Source organism: Lactuca virosa, chromosome 5 (assembly GCF_052849685.1).
Source record: "Lactuca virosa cultivar CGN04683 chromosome 5, Lactuca_virosa_CGN04683_v6, whole genome shotgun sequence".
Lineage (NCBI taxonomy): Eukaryota > Viridiplantae > Streptophyta > Magnoliopsida > Asterales > Asteraceae > Lactuca > Lactuca virosa.
In genome coordinates this window covers 434496002-434517342 of record NC_136430.1, presented here as the reverse complement: position 1 = coordinate 434517342, position 21341 = coordinate 434496002, and the positions used below count along the sequence as shown (strand labels likewise).

Here is a 21341-nt window from a genome sequence, read left to right as displayed (position 1 = left end):
TTTTTTTCTAAATCAACTTTTGTTTTATTAAAAAAAATATTATTTTAAGTATTAACATATATTATACAATTTTTTATTTAAGAAATGTTATTTTGAGTATTAAGTAATATGTGTTTGATTATTCAAAAAACCAATGGGTGACGGGACAGGTTTGGATATCCATTGATTTGGTGGATAAGAGAATGAGTTTGATTATTCAAAACATTGCGGGTTACGGAGCGGGTTTGGATTGGATTTTGAAATTTGTTAAAATGATTTGAATCAAGGTCGATTCGCTCCAAACCCGCTCCATTTCCAGGTCTACCCATTTTAGGTTTGTTAACTACTTACTCACCGAAAGATTCATTGGTTAGGTACTTCACTTGACAAATGTAGATCAAAGCTACAACTGCTATTGTTGAATAGTTGAATTAATTGATTTCTGATTAAGAATGTAGGTTCTATTTTCCAGATTAAGTTATGGTCAAATTTAGACCAGTCATGTTGTAATGACTTATACGTTGAGCATTTAAAGTGTGTTTGTCTCTGGATTTTATAATTTTTGTTAAGAGTTGTTTGTCCGGTGCTAATTGTTGCCTTAATTGAAGGCTTGAAGCCAAGCATCCTTAACTACTTTTGAAATCTATGTTCCTTTTTAATTTCATTAGAGGCAAAGTAGATTAAATTTGTATTTGTATCTATATAATAAATTTCATCGATTTTGTTCCATTTTTTAATCAAGTTGAAGTGTATCACTTTTTATGAAATTATTCATTCTACCATTAGTTTGTTGGAAAAGCGGTCATCAATTTGATTAAATAAAAATAAAAATAACACAATTAATATAATAATCATGGAGGTTTAAGATTGCATGATTCTCGGTTGAGAGGTTTGGGGGTGTGACAGAAGATAGCCTCGGCTCTCCAGAAAATGCATGAAAAGAAAGTTATTTTCCATGACAATTTTGATTAAACAAGTTAAAAATGTTGATGTTTCGAAGGACTTGTGGCTTGGACATATTCTTTTTATCACACTATTTTAGAGAGTGTTTAATTTGGAGTTAGTAAAAGATGGTTGTATTTTGGATCTTTGGGTTGATAATTTATGGAGTTGGAAGTGTCGACGTCCTTTGAGAGATGGCATGGAAAGAACTCAATTTGACTCTATGTTGGTTTTGCTCTAAGGCATAAACTATCACGGTTGACTTGCAAAAGGATATTGATGACTTCTTGTTGCCAGATGGAAGTCATTCAACTAGATGTAATTCTTTTATGCCCCTAAAGGTAAATATTTTGACTTGGAGATTAAAATTGATTCATTTACCATCCTCGGTTAACTTGGATCGAAGAGGTATTGATGTGCCCTTGATTCTTGGGCTTGGTGTTGCCTCTGCTTATCTTGATACAAGACCTTTATCTTCCTATTTTTAATAAAATCATGAGAAATTAAATATCTTCCTACTTATTCTTTTTATCCACTCTCCTAACGATAAATGTAATAAAAATTTATTAATTTTATTAAATACGACAAGTGTTAAAATCTTAAATGTGTAGGAAGATGATAGGAAAAAAAAATAAAAAGATATTTGATTTCTCTAAAATCATTTAGTTGTTAAAAAATATAATAAATAAATAAATGAGTTACATATTTTTTTAGATGTATACGATGCCTTTTGTTAATTGTTTATTTAATTTCATAAAATCATAGTTTCAATTCTCACGTGGAAATTCACGAACTTGTGATCCTTGAGTCAGTTTTATAGTAAAAAAAAAGAAGCAAATTACACGTAATAAGTGTATTTACAATTAATTTCATTTTAGAAATAAATATTCAAATATACTTTATTTTTTAATTTTTTTTATAAAAAGTAAAAGAATTCATTGATATAGTGTTTAAATGTAATTTGTTTACAGAACAATCCTAACTAAACTATATATCTAGAAAAAAAAACCAACCACATTTTGCATTTGTTGTTATGCTCACACTTGGCACTTTTAACTTTAATATATTATGATCTAAAGGAGTGAGTCAATTAACAAAAAGTAAATAAATATTCTATATATATACTTGTACACATTACAAGTCCAATCTTTACTTTCCATGTTGACATTTTACACCCATAAATATATTTTTTATTTTGGTACTTTGATACTTTCTTTACTTGACTGTTCAAATTCATAACTTAGTGAATACGTATTTCATTTCTAATTGAATTGTTTTGGACGTAGTCTCGTTGGCACTTCAAGCCAAACTTTATACAAAGCTAATTCATATAGCACAAGATGATATAGCATAAACCGATCTTCGTGTGATTTATTTAGCTTGTAAAAATGGTTCCAATGAATCAACTATTCTAGAAAAAAATTAACTTTGAAATGTGAAGATGATAAAACAATTGATTTGTAGTTAGTAGTTGCACCAAAACCCTTTTATAGTTGGACTATATTGCACAAAACTTTTATTTTACTATCTACTCATAAGTCATAACCTAATCTCACTATTGTATAATTCACTATAAATACACCACCAGTTTTTGCAACATCAAACACACTTGTAAACACAAACACAATGGAAGTTAATAGCAACCCATTTTTCAACTTCATTTTCGTTGCTATTATCCTTACATTTGTTTCCATAACCAATGCAAATAAATACCATGAGTTTAATGTACGTTTCCAAATCTTGTTTCTATTTTAAGTCTCCTTTTGTAACACTAAGTAGCTTTTTCAACTCCATGAAAACAACGCACTTTTTGAGAAAATAAATGTTTTTTAATAAATTTATTGTTTTGCTAACTCGATATATTTTTTTGGCTAACGGTTAGTTTTTTATTAATAGGTTCAAGAGCAATCGGTCACACGGCTATGCAAATCTCATACGATAATAACGGTCAACGGACAGTTTCCAGGGCCAACTTTGGAACTAAATAATGGAGATGATGTTATTGTCAAAGTCACAAACAAAGCTCGTTATAATGTCACCATTCATTGGTACTTTAGAGGTTTAAATTTATTTATTTTTGGAACAAAAATTAACAATTGTTTGTTTTTTGCTATTTTGGGTGCTTTGTATATTAGGCATGGGCTAAGACACATGCAGAACCCATGGGCCGATGGACCAGAGATGGTGACTCAATGTCCAATCATGCCGGGTGGCTCATACACTTACAGGTTCTTAATCCAGGACCAGGAGGGCACGTTGTGGTGGCACGCTCATAGCCGATGGCTAAGAGCCACGGTTTATGGTGCGCTCGTTATTCGCCCTAAGTTGGGTGCTTCATACCCTTTCCCTAAACCGAAACTAGAACTCCCTATTGTTTTAGGTACGAAAACATATATGAAATGCTGTATCTTATGTGTCCATATCGACTAGACAAGTCATGTTCGATTTTAAATTTTTTGGAGTCTCTCATTTCTTCTTAAAGACTCTTTTAGGGAGGAAATCAGGAACTCCAGATATCTAACAATCACTTGTTCTAATTGTCCAAATAATCTAGAATCTTAATAGTTTCAATAATCATTAAATGATGGTTTGTCACAGGCGAATGGTGGAACCAAGATATCATCAGTGTTCTACAACAAGCGTTGTTTAGTGGTGCGGCTCCTAACATTTCAGACGCACTTACTATCAATGGTCAACCCGGTGATCTTATCAAATGTTCTCAACAAGGTTTGTTAGTTTCTAGTAGTGAGACCATGTTATTTTTTCCAACTGTCCAAATAAAATGTTGCATAAATAATGGTTAAAAACATTTTTAAAATTGATATTTTTTTAAATGAAAAAATACCAAATTGAGCCATATTTACAAAAATCCACATGATTAAGCAATGTCTTCATCAAAGAAACACCAATATAGTAAGAAATACAAAAAATACAATTCTGTAATTGTAAGAGATATTAAGAGGATATTATAATAAACAAATACATGAAAGTAAGTTGCCCTTTTTTCTATTAACCTTCTAATACATAGAAGTGATATATACCAATGTAGGTACCGTAAAATATTCTGTGAACTCGGGTGACACCATTCTCCTAAGAGTCATCAACGCTGCACTCAATCAACAACTCTTCTTCACAGTCGCAAACCATAAGCTAACCGTGGTTGCCACCGATGCAGTCTACACCAAACCATTCACCACCACCGTCATCATGGTCGGACCGGGTCAAACCACCGACGTCCTCCTGACCGCCAACCAAAAACCCGGCCGCTACTACATGGCAGCCCGAGCCTATGCCACCGCAAGAAACGCCCCATTCGACAACACCACCACCACCGCCATTTTACAGTACAAATCCGCCACATCACCGCCAATCCTACCACGACTCCCCGCCTACAACGACACCAACACTGTCACCGCTTTTTCAAACCAAATAAAGAGCCCGGGGAAGACCGATGTCCCGTTAAAAATAGATGAAAACTTGTTATTCGCGGTTGGATTTGGGTTTTTTAACTGTTCTCCGGGACCAAGGTGTCAAGGACCAAATAACACACGGTTTGCTGCTAGCATGAATAACGTGTCGTTTGTACTTCCTACACAAACTTCATTACTTCAAGCTTACACTAACAAGATTCCGAATGTGTATACTCCGGATTTTCCGGCGACACCTCCGGTGAAATTTGATTTCACCGGAAATATTCCGCGAGGGCTGTGGCAACCTGTTCGCAGGACAAAACTTTATAAATTGAAATACGGTGCTAATGTCCAGATAGTGTTGCAAGATACATCCATCTTCTCAACCGAAGATCATCCTATTCATCTACACGGGTACCATTTTTATGTTGTGGGACAAGGGTTTGGTAACTTTAATCCTTCTCGAGATACTTCTAGATTTAATTTGATTGATCCACCACAAAAGAACACCATTGATGTCCCTGTTGGTGGATGGGCTGCCATACGTTTCGTTGCCGATAATCCTGGTAAGTTGCATCAAGATTGTCATCTTGAATTAACTGTCTAATTCAATCATTTTATAACTCAAAATCTTACGAGTAATCTAAAATTGTAATAAACAGGAGTATGGTTGATGCATTGTCATATTGATACTCATCTGGCTTGGGGTTTTGGAATGGCGTTCATTGTTGAAAATGGAGTTGGACCATCGCAAACACTCCTGCCACCTCCGGTGGATCTTCCTCGTTGCTGAGATCCTTGCCATCAAATTCTATCTGATCATTGCATGAATGTCAGAATCTTTCTTCTTGTTTTGAGTTTAAGGAGTTTACAATTTCTATTGTACGGATGTTTTCTTGGTTTTCAAGATTTATGTTGATGGATTCTTGTTAATTAGTGTGTAGTCTCGAAAGATATATGTCTCCCTGTATGAGAGATTAAAGATATATGTCGATCGAATATCTGGTTTTATCGAACTATTTTTAAAATAAAAAATTTCATGTTAACAAATAGTAATCCATATATGTATTTCACAATCGGACTTATTATAAAATTATATATATTTTAAATATTAATTTAGATGAATTAGATTTTATATAACCATTACTTAATAAATAAACAATTATAAGATATATCCACATCATCATTTAAATCAACGAATTTAATGTCTGCAATGCATATTTATAACTGAAATAAATTATTACAAATGATGGTACCCAAAAATGTCCTTGAATGACTGGAACTTCAGAAACAAAGCAACCCATAAATGTGGGCCATGAGCCATAGCTAGGTCCAACTACAATGGTCCATTTACTAAAGTAAATCCACGATTTCCAAGTAATCTAAGTAGACACTACTGAACAAAACATTTATATTTAGAATTGTCTGTTTAACAATTTTTATTTAAAATATTACATGATTAAAATCCTAGTTTTTATATATGTAAGGAATAAATTATTAGGTTTTTCTATTATTGTCAAACCAATGCCTTGTTTGACAAATATTTAGAAGAAAAAATACTCTTGTTTTGATGGGTACGGATCAACGACCTTGTTTAGCATCGCTTCATATTTATCATAATGTTTAGGGAAAATTTTAGAATATTCTTTTATATATATATATATATATATATATATATATATATATATATATATATATATATATATATATATATATATATATATAGAGAGAGAGAGAGAGAGAGAGAGATATACGGTTTTTTTAATCACTGATCTTGAAGATCAAAAAATTAAAAAATAAATAAATCTAAAATGCAAAATATAAGAAAAAATCCAAAACTTCTTTTTTAATTATTATTTTTGTCATTTTATTTAACAAAAGATAATAATTAAAAAATATAAAAACTTAGAAAAAGTACCGTTCTTTTTTTTAAATGTACATGAAATATTTTAATAGAATATTATACTATAGATATTCAAATGAAAATTTTAAATTTTTAGAATATTCTACTATTCTACTGTGATTGTTAGAATTTGTAGAATATTCTAATGTTCTATTCAAATTGTTTGAATATTTGTAGTCTAATATTCTAATAGATTATGTTAATATTCTAACAGTTTTATTGTAATTTTTATATTAGAATATTCTATTACAATATCTCACAGATATTTCAAAAAAACGATAATTTTATTTTATTTTTTTATATATTTTATTTTATTTTTTATTTTTTTGGAAAATATAAATGACAAAAATAATATTAAATTTTTTTTTCTAAAATTTTCAATTATTTTGTATTTTAAAAATATATTTTTTTATCTCGAAAATGAATGGTTAGGATTGCGTCCCAATGTCTCACAAAATATAGTGGTCTCAAATAAACCTATATATATATATATATATATATATATATATATATATATATATATATATATATATATATATATATATATACCTGTGCCAAACGACAGGTGTAAATTGTTTTTTCAGAATTTAGTTTCTGACAAATGCCATAAGAATCCTCAAGTTTGCAAGTTTTTATCGGTCTTACCCAAAGTCGTATTTTAGATCCATTAATGCCTCAAACTTGCAACTTTTTTTTTTCTTTTCAATTTTATCAATTTTGCAAATTTATCCATTAAAACTGAAAACATATGCCAATCTTACAGACTTTAATGAATCCGAAAACTAAAGTTAAGGGCTTTTATGAACCAAAAAAATGGTTAAATCGAACATTTTTGCCAAATGTAAGTGTTTAATAAACCAGAAGGTAAAAGTGAAAAAATAGCAAACATCCGGTTTTAATGAACCTAAAATATGCAAAATGATAAAAAAAACCCGACAAAAACTTGTAAATTTAAGGGTTTTTATGTCATCATCACTTTAGTTTCTAGAGACGATTAGTTCTTTTGCGCAAATAGTTACTACATTTAAATTAATTGGGGACATCATATCACCTCCTTAGTTGTTGGTACCACCACCATATAATTTATAAAAAGAAAAAAGAAAAAAAAAAGAGGGCAATGATATAAAACTTATCATATTTCATAATTACATCAACATAATATTATGTGTATTAAAATATAATAGGATATACTCAAGACAACTATATAATATGAAATATGTTAAAACCACAGTCCAACGCGGTCAGTCGAACGAGTTGGATCGTGACCCATTGAAAAGATCGGGCCAAGTAGAAGTCGAGTCTTGCCTATTTTAATTTGACAGATGAGACTTTTAATATTATATTTATTTGAAAAGGAATTGAACATTATGATATTTTTATTTTCTTGTGTACTTTTGTAGCCATTGTATGGAAGAATGCTAACTCCATGAAGTATAACATTAAGGCTGTGAGAAGTTATGGTTTCCCATTCAAAAACCTAAAATAAAAATTGAAAATACTTCTGTAACAATGTAATATAGAGTAGCTGCGTTTTTGGAATTTAATTCATTCATGGGTACAAAAAGTCCAAGAAGCCATCTTTTGAAATACATCATCTTCGTCATTGGGAAGCAGCTAGTTGGAAGTGGATTCGATTTATTTCTTCACCATTTATAGCTCTCGCTCATTGGTTATAACAAAGAGGGACAATATAGGCAAGAAGTAGGAAGACTTGATGAGTGATGATGCATAAAAGATTCAGTAATTCAGATTACTTTTCACTAATATGTAGCAGTATTATGAAGCTTAACCATGAGCACTGTCATAGCCATCACGACACCTGATGGCATCTTCAGCATCATAGGATTGTTCAAACTATAAAAAAAAATATAAGATACTATCTAAGTAATAAAGCAAATGAGAAGCATTAATGTAAAGCTTACCTTAACAAAAGCATAACCTCGTACTTATATGAATATTCTAGTTTTGAAAAGATGGTAAAAACTCCAAACCTCAAATTTTTAACATAAAAATAGCAAAGACTATTACACAAATTATCATAAAGCTCCATATACTTATTGTGAAGTAACTTCAAATGACAACCTACCTTCCCTGTTTTTGAGTGAATGCTACTTGGACCATTTAAGCTCGGCTAAACCTTTCACAATTTTGTAAAAGTTATTCCCAAGATCGTGTTTGGTGACCATAAATATTGTTTTAAAATACAAAGAGAAAACAAAAGTGTTTGCGATTAAATCGTTGAATAATATTAATAATAATAAAAGCACATAAAAAATCTTGGGTAGACTCCTCAAGCTACATGACTTCATCTATCAAGTAAGGTCAACAAATTTATTTTGAAAAATATCACATTTGTTACCAACAAAAATCTTATTGATATTTTCAGTGGTATAAGAGTCAATTTCACTTGGTCATTTTTTAACATTATTACAACTCATTGGTCTGTCATGCCATAAACCACCTGATGACATTAAAAATCATATTAATTAGTTGCAAATCCCCTAAAATGTTAGGTATCACAGTTTAAGTAAACTATTTGACTATTTTAATAAATATCTAAGATGTCCTTGAGTGTGAGACAAATAAATGAATCGAATGGAACATTTAGGGGAATGGAATAAATACATTAATGAAATAAACCATCACAAAAAATCAAATTCCTATAATAATGGTTTATTACATTAAATCATAGCAAATAGATGACTATTTCTCATTCCAGTGATAAGGGTAAATTTTGGTAAATCAAGTAGGTTACTCACTATGATGTAATGTGTAGCTGAATGTGATTGTCATAGTCATAAAATGCTATTGCCCGACAGAGTCCCGCTTCATATTAATAATAAAAAGGAACAAATGAAGATCATTGATCAAAAAACTTCAATTTTATGTGTAAATTATAGATAAAATCATGGCATGGACTTACCCTTTGAAGCTTAATAGTCATGTCATATTACAAGTCTAAAAGACTTATGACACAAGGTTGAATGTAGCCAGTCAAAAAGAAAACAAAACCAATGGCATACTCGAAACGTAAGAATCTGCATCCCATCTATGTGGCTTAAAATTCGTCTTCATATTTAGATCATAGAAGTTTTATGAAAATTCACATTGACATGATGGATGACTTTTGACAAACACCTCGTGGGCAAAATGCACTTCTTAATTGTACCGTCTGGTTCTTGGTACGCATTTAATCATAAATTATTCACTTTTATAGAGCAACTCGACGAGTTGGGAGACCCAAACTCGTCGAGTAAGAACCAGATTTGACGCAGGGTTTTAAGTCACCTACTCGACGAGTTGAGAGCCTCGACTCGACGAGTGGGGCTGCCAGAGTGAAACCCTAATTTCGGGGTTTTGCACCCTATTTAAGCATCCTAATCCCACTTGCTGGCCTCATTTCCAGCCTCCAAGTCCCAAACCCTAGTTTTCAGAAACCATAATGCATTTGTAAGCTTGTGAGCCATTTTTTAGTAAACTTTGTGTGTTTTGAAGCTTGTGGAAGAAGATGAAGCTAGAGGATTCAAGGAGAAGATAGTAGATCCAAAGACTTCCTTTCATCCTCATCATTTTCTGGTAATCAAGTCTCTAACTTGCTTAGTAGTTTCTTAGATCTCCTTATTTTCAATTTATTGGGTTTTTGGTCCAAGAAGCTTGATCTTTGGGATATGGACGTCCCAAGTGAGTATACCTTCATATCTGGGACTATAGATGGCTTTCATGGCATAAAGGTGCAAGCTTTATGGCCATTGAAGCCCCAAGAAAGCCATAGGATGTCATTTCTGCATTTTAAGCTCCAAAAGGCCATGCATGGAGTGAAAGGTGGAAGCTTTACGTGTCCATGTAGTGTTTAGGGTCTAGACATATGTTTGTAGGCTTTAGTTTGGAGTATGGATCGCTTATGGACCAAGATCTAGGTCCTAAGGAGTTAGGGTTTGAGCTAAACCCATTAAGGAAAGGTATTAACGGGTAAAGTTGGAAACTTTACCCTTAAAAGGACATTTTTAGTGTATATTAGATGTATGAAGCTTAGATCTGAAGAGTAGTGGCTTAATCCTTTAAGATGGCCTAAATAAACTGAGGAACTCGGCAAGTCCAGAGAGGGACTCGATGAGTTGAGTCGATTTGTCCCGATTCTGTACAAGGTAGAACTCGACGAGTCTGTGAAGGGATTCGACGAGTTGGCTCGTGTTATCACGACTAAGAGTAGCAAGGGAACTCGGCGAGTCAGGGGGATAACTCGACGAGTTGAGTCAACTCGGATTGTTGATTTTGACTTTGATTGAGCGTTGACTTTGACTTGGACATTGACTTTGACCAAGGTTGACCCGCGAAGGGGTCTTGAAGTATGGAATGGTATCTAAGGGGTTGTTTTGTATACGACGTGAGTAGAGCCGGTTGCGGGAGAGAGAGAGACGTTCAGCTACTTCACTCGACATTTGAGGTGAGTTTTCCTCCAGTAGGAACGGGTCGAAGGCACCAATGCCGGCCCGTTTATGTATGATAGCGTATGCCGGACTTAGGTCCGATGTCGGGGTTAGCCCGATATAGCTTATATGTTTCCGGACTTCGGTCTTATGTCGAGGAAAGCCCGAGGAATGTTTGTATGCTTGATGTCTTCGTGATTCTTGCATGTGTATGTTTATATGTTCCGGGATTTGGTCCGATGCCAGGGCAAGCCCGAGGAATGTTTAGCTTATATGTTATGTGTTATATGTTCCGGGCTTCGGTCCGATGTCGGGGAAAGCCCGAGGAATGTTTAGCTTATATGTTATTTGTTATATGTTCCGGGCTTCGGTCCGATGTCGGGGCAAGCCCGAGGAATGTTTATATGTTTATGTTATGTGTTTATGTTATATGCTTGTTGATATGTTATATGTATACCGAACTTCGGTTTGATGTCGGGCGGGGCCCGATGCCGAACTTTGGTTCGATGCCGGGCGGGGCCTGATGTAGTCGGCAAGGCCCAATGTATGTTATTATGTGAATATGTGTATGGTATGTGGTAGTTTGGGGAGACTTACTAAGCTTCATGCTTACAGTTTTCAGTTTTGGTTTCAGGTACTTCCGCTAGTAAGGGAAAGAGCTCGGGATAACTGCATCGCACACACCACAACGTTTAGCCTGGAATGATTTACTCTGATATTTGGATATTTTGATACAGTGATTGATATGATGTTTTGAGATATTTTCACTTATGTTTTTATGAGATTATTTGGATTACTATGGTTTTATTTATAAATTAAAACGAAATTTTTGGACCGTATTTTTGGGATGTTTCAAGTTGGTATCAGAGCCTTGGTTTGAGGGATTCGGGCACACTCTCGGGTGTGGTGCATGCAATCAGCCGAGCTCAAGTAAGTACTCCCAAATTTCCCATACAAGTTTATGTTATGATATGCTTATGAGAACTGCATGCTAGATTAGGGCTAAGGATCTAGGAAGGATGCCTTATGTGCCTGTTATATTTGTATCAGCTCTATGAACTGCATGCTAGTACAGATTAGTCAGTGATATGATGGCCTGATTAGGATATGCTTGATTATGTGTACTCAATGCTCGAATGCTGCTTGCTTTGTGCTTTTAGGAGTTCTATTTATCTCTAACTAACTAGTAAACGGATATGTTAAGTTACATATTGCAAGGACTAAAAAATTTCAGAAGGTTAGGTTTAACTCTATTTCGCAGCTCTCGTTTGAGTCTAACCGTTGTAGGGTAGGACCTCTTATTCGAATAATTATATTGTCTTAGTGATATGTAATGGTATTCGCGAGCTAGTTAGGGGGAGATATCAGGGACTTCTTCTGTAGCTGATGGCAGAGAGTGGGTTGGTGATTACCCTAGGGCAAGCCTAGGATGAGATTACCGTGAGAACAGTAGTAGCAGTACAAGGGACTTGGTGAAGTAAAGACAATTCTTGAGGAAAATACGGATAGATGTGGAAGGTAGTATGGGCCCGTACTACTAAAAGCAGAGGATCTGTACTCGAATCAAGGAAGGCTGAGATGAATCCAGGGAACGTGTAGTATATGTGATCCCTCGAGACATGATGAGTATTATGATGTTTGTTATGGTATGTTTTTCAGTATGGTGACGCTACGCACTAGGACAATCGGCAGTTCAGGTGCTGGTGAGGGATCAGGCTCGAGCTCTAGAGCCAGGCAGCTCGACGAGCAGAAGAGAGAGTTCATCTCATCTGAGATCACGCGCAACATTTTAGACCAGACTCATGTGATCTTCGGTACGATCAAGGAGGGTATCTTGGAGCTTTTGGATGAGAGGTTGAGTGCATTTTGCACCGAGGTGGCGGCCATGATGGGGTCGCGCACACTGACGTTCAGGGAGTTCCGAGCTTGCGGAGCTCCAGACTATCATGGGGCTCGGGACCCCATTGCTAGCAGCAGATGGTTGGCTGATGTCGCCAACGCTTTTTGTACGAGCCGATGTCTCGAGGGGGACAAGGTCCGACTTGCTTCCTGTCACCTGAAGGACAAGGCACGTGACTGGTGGGAGGAGGTCGGACGAGCCATTGGAGATGATGCAGTTCTAGATGCGATGACCTGGAGTGATTTCTCGGCCAGGTTCAGGGCCGAGTATGCACCTATGATTGAGGTGCAACAGCTTGCTAGGGAGTTCCAGGATCTTCAGCAGACGACTGATACGGTGACCGAGATCACCGCCATGTTCAGGGAGAGGGCCTTTCTCGTTCCACAGTACATGGCGGACGAGGAGATGAAAAAGGACCAATACCATGAGATGTTGCAGAATGATATCCGCCAGTTTGTGAGTCGATCCAGCTGCAAGACTCTGGAGGATACGATAGAGAGAGAGAGAGAGAGAGAGAGAGAGAGAGACAGAGACAGAGACAGAGAGTTGGAATTGGAGATGGAGAAGAAGAGGAAACCTGAGGGGGTTCAGTCAGGGAGTGCGGGCAAGAAGCCCAAGGTATCAGAAAACTGACCGAGGAGTCAGCAGGGCCGCAACCGTTGTGGCAAATGCGGCAAGTTGCACGAGGGGACGTGCAAGGCGGGGAGTTCAGGCTGCTTCAAGTGCGGCCGAACTGGTCATGTGAGCAGAGATTGTACAACTACTACCACCACCACAACAGTATCAGGTCTGATTTGATTTCAGTGCAATCAGAGGGGACACAAGCGGTCCCAGTGCCCGAGTTTAGCAGCGGCAGGAGGCACGTGCAGATACCGACGTGGTGACGGGTATGTATCTTCTCCTTATCTCTTTATTTATATTGATTATTGGTTATGTTTATGTGTTTCATTATAGGATCGTTCCTTGTGAACGATATATCTACTATGATATTGTTTGATTCGGGGGCTAACCGGTCTTTTGTGTCGCTCGCACTAAACAAGCGATTCGTAGGGGCTCCAGGGGAGTTGGATTGCCCACTTGATGTAGAGATAACAGATGATAGGACCGTTCGGGTCGCAAGGGTTCACCGAGGATGTACACTGCAGTTGTTCGATGAGCAGTTTTTTGTTGATCTAGTCCCTATTCCCCTGCGAGGGAATAAGGTTATTGTTGGTATGGACTGGTTGAGCCCCAATGGGGCAGTGATCGACTGCGAGCAATAGCTAGTGAGAGTTCAGACTCCTAGTGGGGGAGGGTTAGTGATTCAGGGCGAGAGGCCGCAGGGTGGACCGACTCTATGTTTAACAGCGAGAGCGAGGCGCTACCTTCAGTAGGGTTGCACATGTTATGTCGCCTATGTCATGGATATCCGGGATAAGGGTAAGGCGACAGTGGATGACGTACCGATCGTGCGAGAGTACCCGAACGTATTCCCGGAGGATTTGCCTGGGATACCTCCAGAGTGGCAGGTTTGATTCAGGATTGACCTAGTCCCTGGTGCGGTTCTGATAGTCAAGGCACCATATCGGTTGGCTCCTCCCGAGATGCAAGAGTTGTCTACGCAGCTGCAAGAGCTGCTAGACAATGGATTTATCAGGCCGAGTAGTTCGCCATGGGGAGTCCCGATCCTGTTTGTGAAGAAGAAGGACGGGTCACATCGGATGTGCATAGACTACCGGGAGCTGGATAAGGTAACGGTGAAGAACCGTTATCCCCTCCCGAGGATTGATGATTTGTTTGACCAGCTACAGGGTGCATCTTGCTTATCCAAGATTGATCTGCGATCGGGTTATCGCAAGATGCGAGTCTGAGACGAGGATGTGCAGAAGACAGCTTTTAGGACTCGCTATAGTCACTATGCGTTCGTGGTGATGCCGTTTGGGCTCACCAATGCTCCAACCTCGTTCATGGACCTCAAGAACCGCGTGTGCAGACCGATGCTGGACCGGTTTGTGATACTCTTCATCAATTACATCTTGGTTTACTCTAAGACTCAGGAGCAGCATGAGGAGCACCTGAGGGAGGTGCTGATGACACTGAGGAGTGAGAGACTTTTCGTAAAGTTCTCCAAGTGTGAGTTTTGGTTGCGCGAGGTGCAGTTTCTGGGGCACCTTGTCAACCAGAAGGGTATTCTAGTCTATTCGGCCAAGATATAGGCCGTGATGCAGTGGGAGGTTCCGAGGTCTCCAACTGAGATTCGGAGTTTTCTTGGTCTAGCGGGTTATTACCGGAGATTCATCCAGGATTTCTCCAAGATCACAGTTCCTTTGACCCGACTGACCAAGAAGTCGGTGACATTCCTCTGGGGGCCTAAGCAGTAGGCAGCCTTCAAGAATCTCATACAACGGTTATGCGAGGCACCGATTCTGACTTTGCCAGGGAGCGTCAACGACTTCGTGGTTTATTGTGATGCTTCGATCACGGGCATGGGTGCGATATTGATGCAGCGGGGTCACGTGATAGCTTACGCTTCGAGGCAGTTGAAGCCTCACGAGGCGAACTATCCGACACATGATTTAGAGTTGGGGGCTGTGGTTTTCGCCCTCAAGATTTGGTCACATTACCTCTATGGGGTTTGTTGTACCATTTACACGGACCACAAGAGTTTGAGGTACCTCATGGATTAGCCGAATCTGAACATGAGGCAACGTCAGTGGTTAGATGTGGTGAAGGACTATGACTGTGAGATCCTTTAACATCCAGGCAAGGCCAATGTGGTGGCCGATGCTCTGAGGTGAAAGGCAGTGGCAGCTCCGATTCGAGACATATGTCTGAGGATGAAAGTGATTACTCCATTGCTGGAGTGGATTAGGGAGGCGCAAGTCGAGGGTATGAAGGAAGAGCGCCGAAAGTGCGAGCGGATCGTAAGCCAGGTGGCCTCATTTGATTATGACAGTCGTAGGTTGTTGACCTTGCATGGGATGGTCTGGGTTCCATACTGGGGCGGAGTACGACAGGTTCTGATGGATGAGGCCCACAAGTCAAGGTTCACCATCCATCCCGGGGCAACGAAGATGTATCGGGATCTTTGCCCTGATTACTGGTGGCCCTGCATGAAGCGGGACGTAGCATGATATGTAGAGCGGCGCTTGACCTACAGGAAGGTCAAGGCCGAGCACCGGAGACCACACGACAAGATGCAGCCGCTAGACATTACCGTGTGGAAATGGGAAGATATCACTATGGACTTCATCAAGAAGCTTCCCAGGACCGTACGTGGAGTAGATTCGATATGGGTCATCGTGGATCGGTTGACCAAGAGTGCTCACTTTATCCTAATCCAGGAGAGTATATCGGCTGAGAAGCTGGTCGAGATCTACATGCGTGAGATAGTGGCAAGACATGGAGTGCCTGTCTCGGTGGTGTCAGATCGGTATGTTCGTTTCACTTCCCGATTTTGGAAGCGGTTTCACGATGAGATGGGTAATCGTCTCCACTTTAGCACCGCTTTCCACCCTCAGACGGATAGACAGAGCGAGAGGATGATTTATACTCTTGAGGACATGCTACGCGTATGTGTATTGGATTTCGGTGGCAGTTGGGATACGTATCTTCCGTTAGCGGAATTTTCGTATAACAACAACTACCACTCTAGCATAGAATTACCTCCCTTCGAGATGCTCTACGGGAGGAAGTGTAGGAGCCCAATCTGTTGGGGCAAGGTCGGTCAGAGGGTCATAGGGAGTACAGAGGTAGTACTCAAGACCACTGAGAGGATCAAACAGGTCTGGAGCAGACTCCAGACTGCTCAGAGTCGACAGAAAAGCTATGCCGACAAGCGTCGTTCGGATTTGGAGTTTTAGGTGGGCGACATGGTTCTCCTGAAGGTGTCACCTTGGAAAGGTGTCATCCGGTTCAGGAAGCGGGGCAAGCTGGGCCCCATGTACATCAGTCCTTTCATGTTTCCCAGCTACAGAAGTGCTTAGTGGATGACTCCGCAGTTGTGCTTCTAAAGGGTATACATGTTGATGACAGCCTGAACTACATCGAGAGACCGGTAGCTATTCTCGACAAGAAGGCGAAGGAGCTGAGGAACAAGAGGGTTGAGCTGGTGAAAGTGTAGTGGCAACACCGCAAGGGCTCAGAGTCGAACTGGGAGCCCGATGAGGAGATGAGGGAGCACTACCCAGAGTTGTTTCCAGACGCAACTGACTTCGAGGACAAATTCTAAGACAAGTGAGGGAGAATTGTAACGCCTGGTTCCTGGTACGCATTTAATCATAAAATATTCACTTTTATAGAGCAACTCGATGAGTTGGGAGCCCCAAACTCGTCGATTAGGAACCAGATTTGATGCAGGGTTTTAAGTCACCTACTTAACGAGTTGAGAGCCTCGACTCGACGAGTAGGGCTGCCAGAGTGAAACCCTAATTTCGGGGTTTTACACCATATTTAAGCATCCTAATCCCCACTTGCTGGCCTCATTTCCAACCTCCAAGTCCCAAACCCTAGTTTCAGAAACCCGAATGCATTTGTGAGCTTGTGAGCCATTTTTTAGTGAACTTTGTGTGTTTTGAAGCTTGTGGAAGAAGAAGAAGCTAGAGGATTCAAGGAGAAGTTAGTAGATCCAAAGAATTCCTTTAATCCTCATCATATTCTGGTAATCAAGTCTCTAACTTGCTTAGTAGTTTCTTATATCTCCTTCTTTGCACTTTATTGGGTTTTTGGTCCAAGAAGCTTGATCTTTAGGATATGGACGTCCCAAGTGAATAAACCTTCAGATCTGGGATTATAGAGGGCTTTCATGACATAAAGGTGCAAACTTTATGGCCATTGAAGCCCCATGCAAACCATAGGATGTCATTTTGGCCTTTCAAGCTCCAAAAGGCCATGCATGGAGTGAAAGTTGGAAGCTTTACGTGTCCATGTAGTGTTTAGGGTCTAGATCTTTTTTTGTAGGCTTTAGTTTGGAGTATGGATGGCTTGTCGACCAAGATCTAGGTCCTAAGGAGTTAGGGTTTGAGCTAAATCCATTAAGGAAAGGTATTATCGGGTAAAGTTGGAAACTTTACCCTTAAAATGACATTTTCGGTGTATATGAGAGGTATGAAGCTTAGATCTGAAGAATAGGGGCTTAATCCTTTAAGATGGCCCAAACAGACTGAGGAACTCGGCGAGTCTAGAGAGGGACTCGAAGAGTTGAGCCGATTTGTCCCGATTATGTACATGGTAGAACTCGACGAGTCTCTGAATGGACTCGTCGAGTTGGCTCGTGTTATCACGACTATGAGTAGCAAGGGAACTCGGCGAGTCAGGGGGATGACTCGACGAGTTGAGTCAACTCGGATTGTTGACTTTGACTTTGACTGAGCGTTGACTTTGACTTGGACATTGACTTTGACCAAGGTTGACCCGTGAAGGGGTCTTGAAGTAATGAATGGTATCTTAGGGGTGAGTTTTCCTACTTCACTCGAAATTTGAGGTGAGTTTTCCTCCAGTAGGAACGGGTCGAAGGCACCAATGCCGACCCGTTTATGTATGCCAGACTTAGGTCCGATGCTGGGGTTAGCTCGATGTAGTTTATATGTTTCCGGACCTCGGTCCGATACCGGGGAAAGCCTGAGGAATGTTTGTATGCTTGATGTCTTCGTGATTCTTGCATGTGTATGTTTATATGTTTTGGGCTTGGGTCCGATATCGGGGCAAGGCTGAGGAATGTTTAGCTTATATGTTATGTGTTATATGTTCCGGGCTTCGGTCCGATGCCGGGGCAAGCCCGAGGAATGTTTAGCTTATATGTTATGTGTTATATGTTCCTGGCTTCGGTCCGATGTCGGGGCAAGCCCGAGGAATGTTTATATGTTTATGTTATATACTTGTTGATATGTTATATATATATCGGACTTCGGTCCGATGCCGGGCAGGGCCCGATGCCGGGCGGGGCCCGATGCCGGGTGGGGCCCGATGTAGCAAGCAAGGCCCAATGTATGTTATTTTTTGAATATGTGTATGGTATGTGGTATTTTGGGGAGACTTACTAAGCTTCGTGCTTACAGTTTTCAGTTTTGGTTTCAGGTACTTCCGCTTGTAAGGGGAAGAGCTCGGGATGACTACATCGCACACACCACAACGTTTAGCCTGGGATGATTAACTCTGATATTTGGATATATGATTTTGATACAGTGATTGATATGATGTTTTGAGATATTTTCACTTATGTTTTTATGAGATGATTTGGATTACTATGGTTTTATTTATAAATTAAAACGAAATTTTTGGACCGTATTTTTGGGATGTTTCATAAATGATCCTATTTGAAAATGTTCATTAAAAAACTTGTCAAAACAATAGAGAAAAAAGCAGCGACATCACACAACTAAAAGAAATTTATTTATTTTCTTGATTTAAATTAATTGAAAGGAAGTAGGTATAAGAACATAGAATGCGAAAGCCTACCATCAAAATCACATGTCATAGCCTAGGTTAAGAGTGATCAAAACCTGTGGTACACAGGAAGCCCATCCATAATGAAACTTGAAATAGTACAATCCTTCTAAATTCAACATAAATAACTAAAATTCTCTACATAAAAAGAGAGTTAATTACATACATGTTAGCCCATTAAACTAGTTAAAAGAAGGAAATTACACTTTCTGCAAGAACATATTGTATTATTTTCTCTAAGAAAAAGGCATAAAGAAGACTATTAAAAGTTCATAATATATACTTAGGGAAAATGAAAAGAGGGCCACTAATAATTATCGGTTCAGTTGAAGCAGAAAGTGAACAATCCTTAACCCCATCTTCATTGAGTGAAGGCCATCTAAAGGAACATTTTGAAATACTCATACAACAATCAATAGACTGGCAAAAAATTAAGTAGATTCGCATCAGTCACAAAAAAAAACGAAAAAAAGTTTGCATCTTAGAAAAAAAAGTCAAAATCAACTCAATGGTTGAAAGTAGTGAAGGTGGTGGCGGATGGAGAAAGATGAATTCTTGAAGCGGGACTTTTGCTTTCTTTCGGTTTGAATGAAGTCAGCTGGTATTACTTCAATAATCATCTTCAGTAAAATGTCAATGCAAAAACTAAATTAGATCATGGAATATAAACAAAGAGTATGAAATAGATACTTAATCGAGATTACAATTGCCACCTACCTTGGACGATGATGGAAACGACACCTAAAACCCTAGATAGAGGTTGATCAGCTTCTCTAGCCGTGTTCTTCTTTGAGAAGAGGGGCATTATTAAATATCAATTTCGTTTATGCCTTTCTTTAAACGAATACATGGTTTTTGGGTCAAGGTTTTTCAAGAGAGAACAAGGGTAAACAATGGTGGGGAGTGGTCTTAGGGTTTTTCTGACCGAGATAGGAAGAAAACTGAAAATGATTTCAACGAAGGAGAGAAACAACGCTTGATATAAAAGAAAAGCATGCCAAAATTGAAATATTTTCGCCGGATCTCAGGCTTCGAGACGATTTGACCGAAAACTGAGGAATAATAATTCAAAGTCCACCCTTTTAGATTAACTGGATAAGATTTAGTTTTTTTTTATAAGATTCAGTATTCTTTAATGCATAAAGTGATTGTAAATATTGCAGTAAAAGCTTGTATCTCTTCAAATTTAGAATTTGAGACTATATATATATATATATATATATATATATATATATATATATATATATATATATCATTACTATATATGAAAGCCCTTTTATTGTGATGCCTTCTAAAACAAATTCATGGAGTTCTAACGCTTCCACGTAACCCACTCCTAAACGTCGCATTCTGCCAAAATGTCGACTAAATTCTTCATGATCGTCACACATAACGTTCCTCTCAACGAAGAATTCACCTCCGATCCACAGAATTTACCATAACATAGATTCAATCGTTCTCATCTTCCCTTCTCCTTCAACGCTTCATCTTCTGCACTTCGAAAGCTCCACATATTCTCCATCTACTCCAACCGAACGTCTAGATTCGTCCCCAACAAGCAGTCCGACCAAATTCTACGTAAAAAAACCCTAATTCGGTGAATCGTAAGTTCTCAAATCGACTGCAATTGACCGATTTATGCTTCCTTCGCTGATCGATTGACGCGTATTACCATGTGTTCTTATTGAAAATCCTTGGGTTTACAGGTAATTTTCATCCTTATTATTTTCCATTATTCCCTGATTCATGAATCTGGGTGTAGATACAAGCAAATGTAAGGAAGCAAAAAATGTACCACAACGGCTATCTCCCAAATGGTTGCGTGTTTTCAGTTTTCGAATCTAATTAGGGCTCATTCATTTTATTTCTTTTGGCTTGATTTAAGATTGGTGTTTGATATCAATGGAAGCATTGGTATGATTATTACATGTTTTTTTATATTTCAATGAATCTATGGTTTTAATTTGGGGTATACAGATTCTCTATGTTTTGATGGTTGAACTCGATTTCCTAAAATGCAAACAAACCCATCTTCAGACATTCATCACAATGATTAGGTTGCATTGATTCAGGTATGTGTTCTATTTGACCATCTGAAAAGTTTTGTAATGTTGGTGGGTTCTAGGCATGCAATTTGTGATTTCTAATTATGTCATCAGCAATAGCATCTTCTCCAGAATAAGGTAAAATTATTTTTCAAATAAATTTTTTATATTTTTCTTCCAACTACTTCACAGAGTTTCAACCGAAGTGGTCAGGGAATGCTTTATTGTCTTGCAAGTTGTTTGAAATTGGATTACAGTTTGTTAGTTTATGACTTATAGCCCTAATTAAGTTTTACTTGAGATGGCTTAAAA

The 21341-nt window shown here is 38.2% G+C and overlaps 1 protein-coding gene across 1 annotated transcript; it reads left to right on the top strand.

Moving 5' to 3' along the window:
• The first annotated feature begins 2537 nt into the window (after positions 1-2537).
• LAC3 (laccase 3) lies at positions 2538-5264 on the top strand. The gene is made up of 6 exons (XM_079049592.1): positions 2538-2646; positions 2818-2969; positions 3057-3301; positions 3520-3648; positions 3971-4897; positions 4994-5264. The coding sequence occupies exons 1-6, from the start codon at positions 2548-2550 to the stop codon at positions 5122-5124; spliced, it is 1683 nt and encodes a 560-aa protein (XP_078905718.1). The 5' UTR covers positions 2538-2547; the 3' UTR covers positions 5125-5264.
• The last annotated feature ends 16077 nt before the right edge of the window (positions 5265-21341 follow it).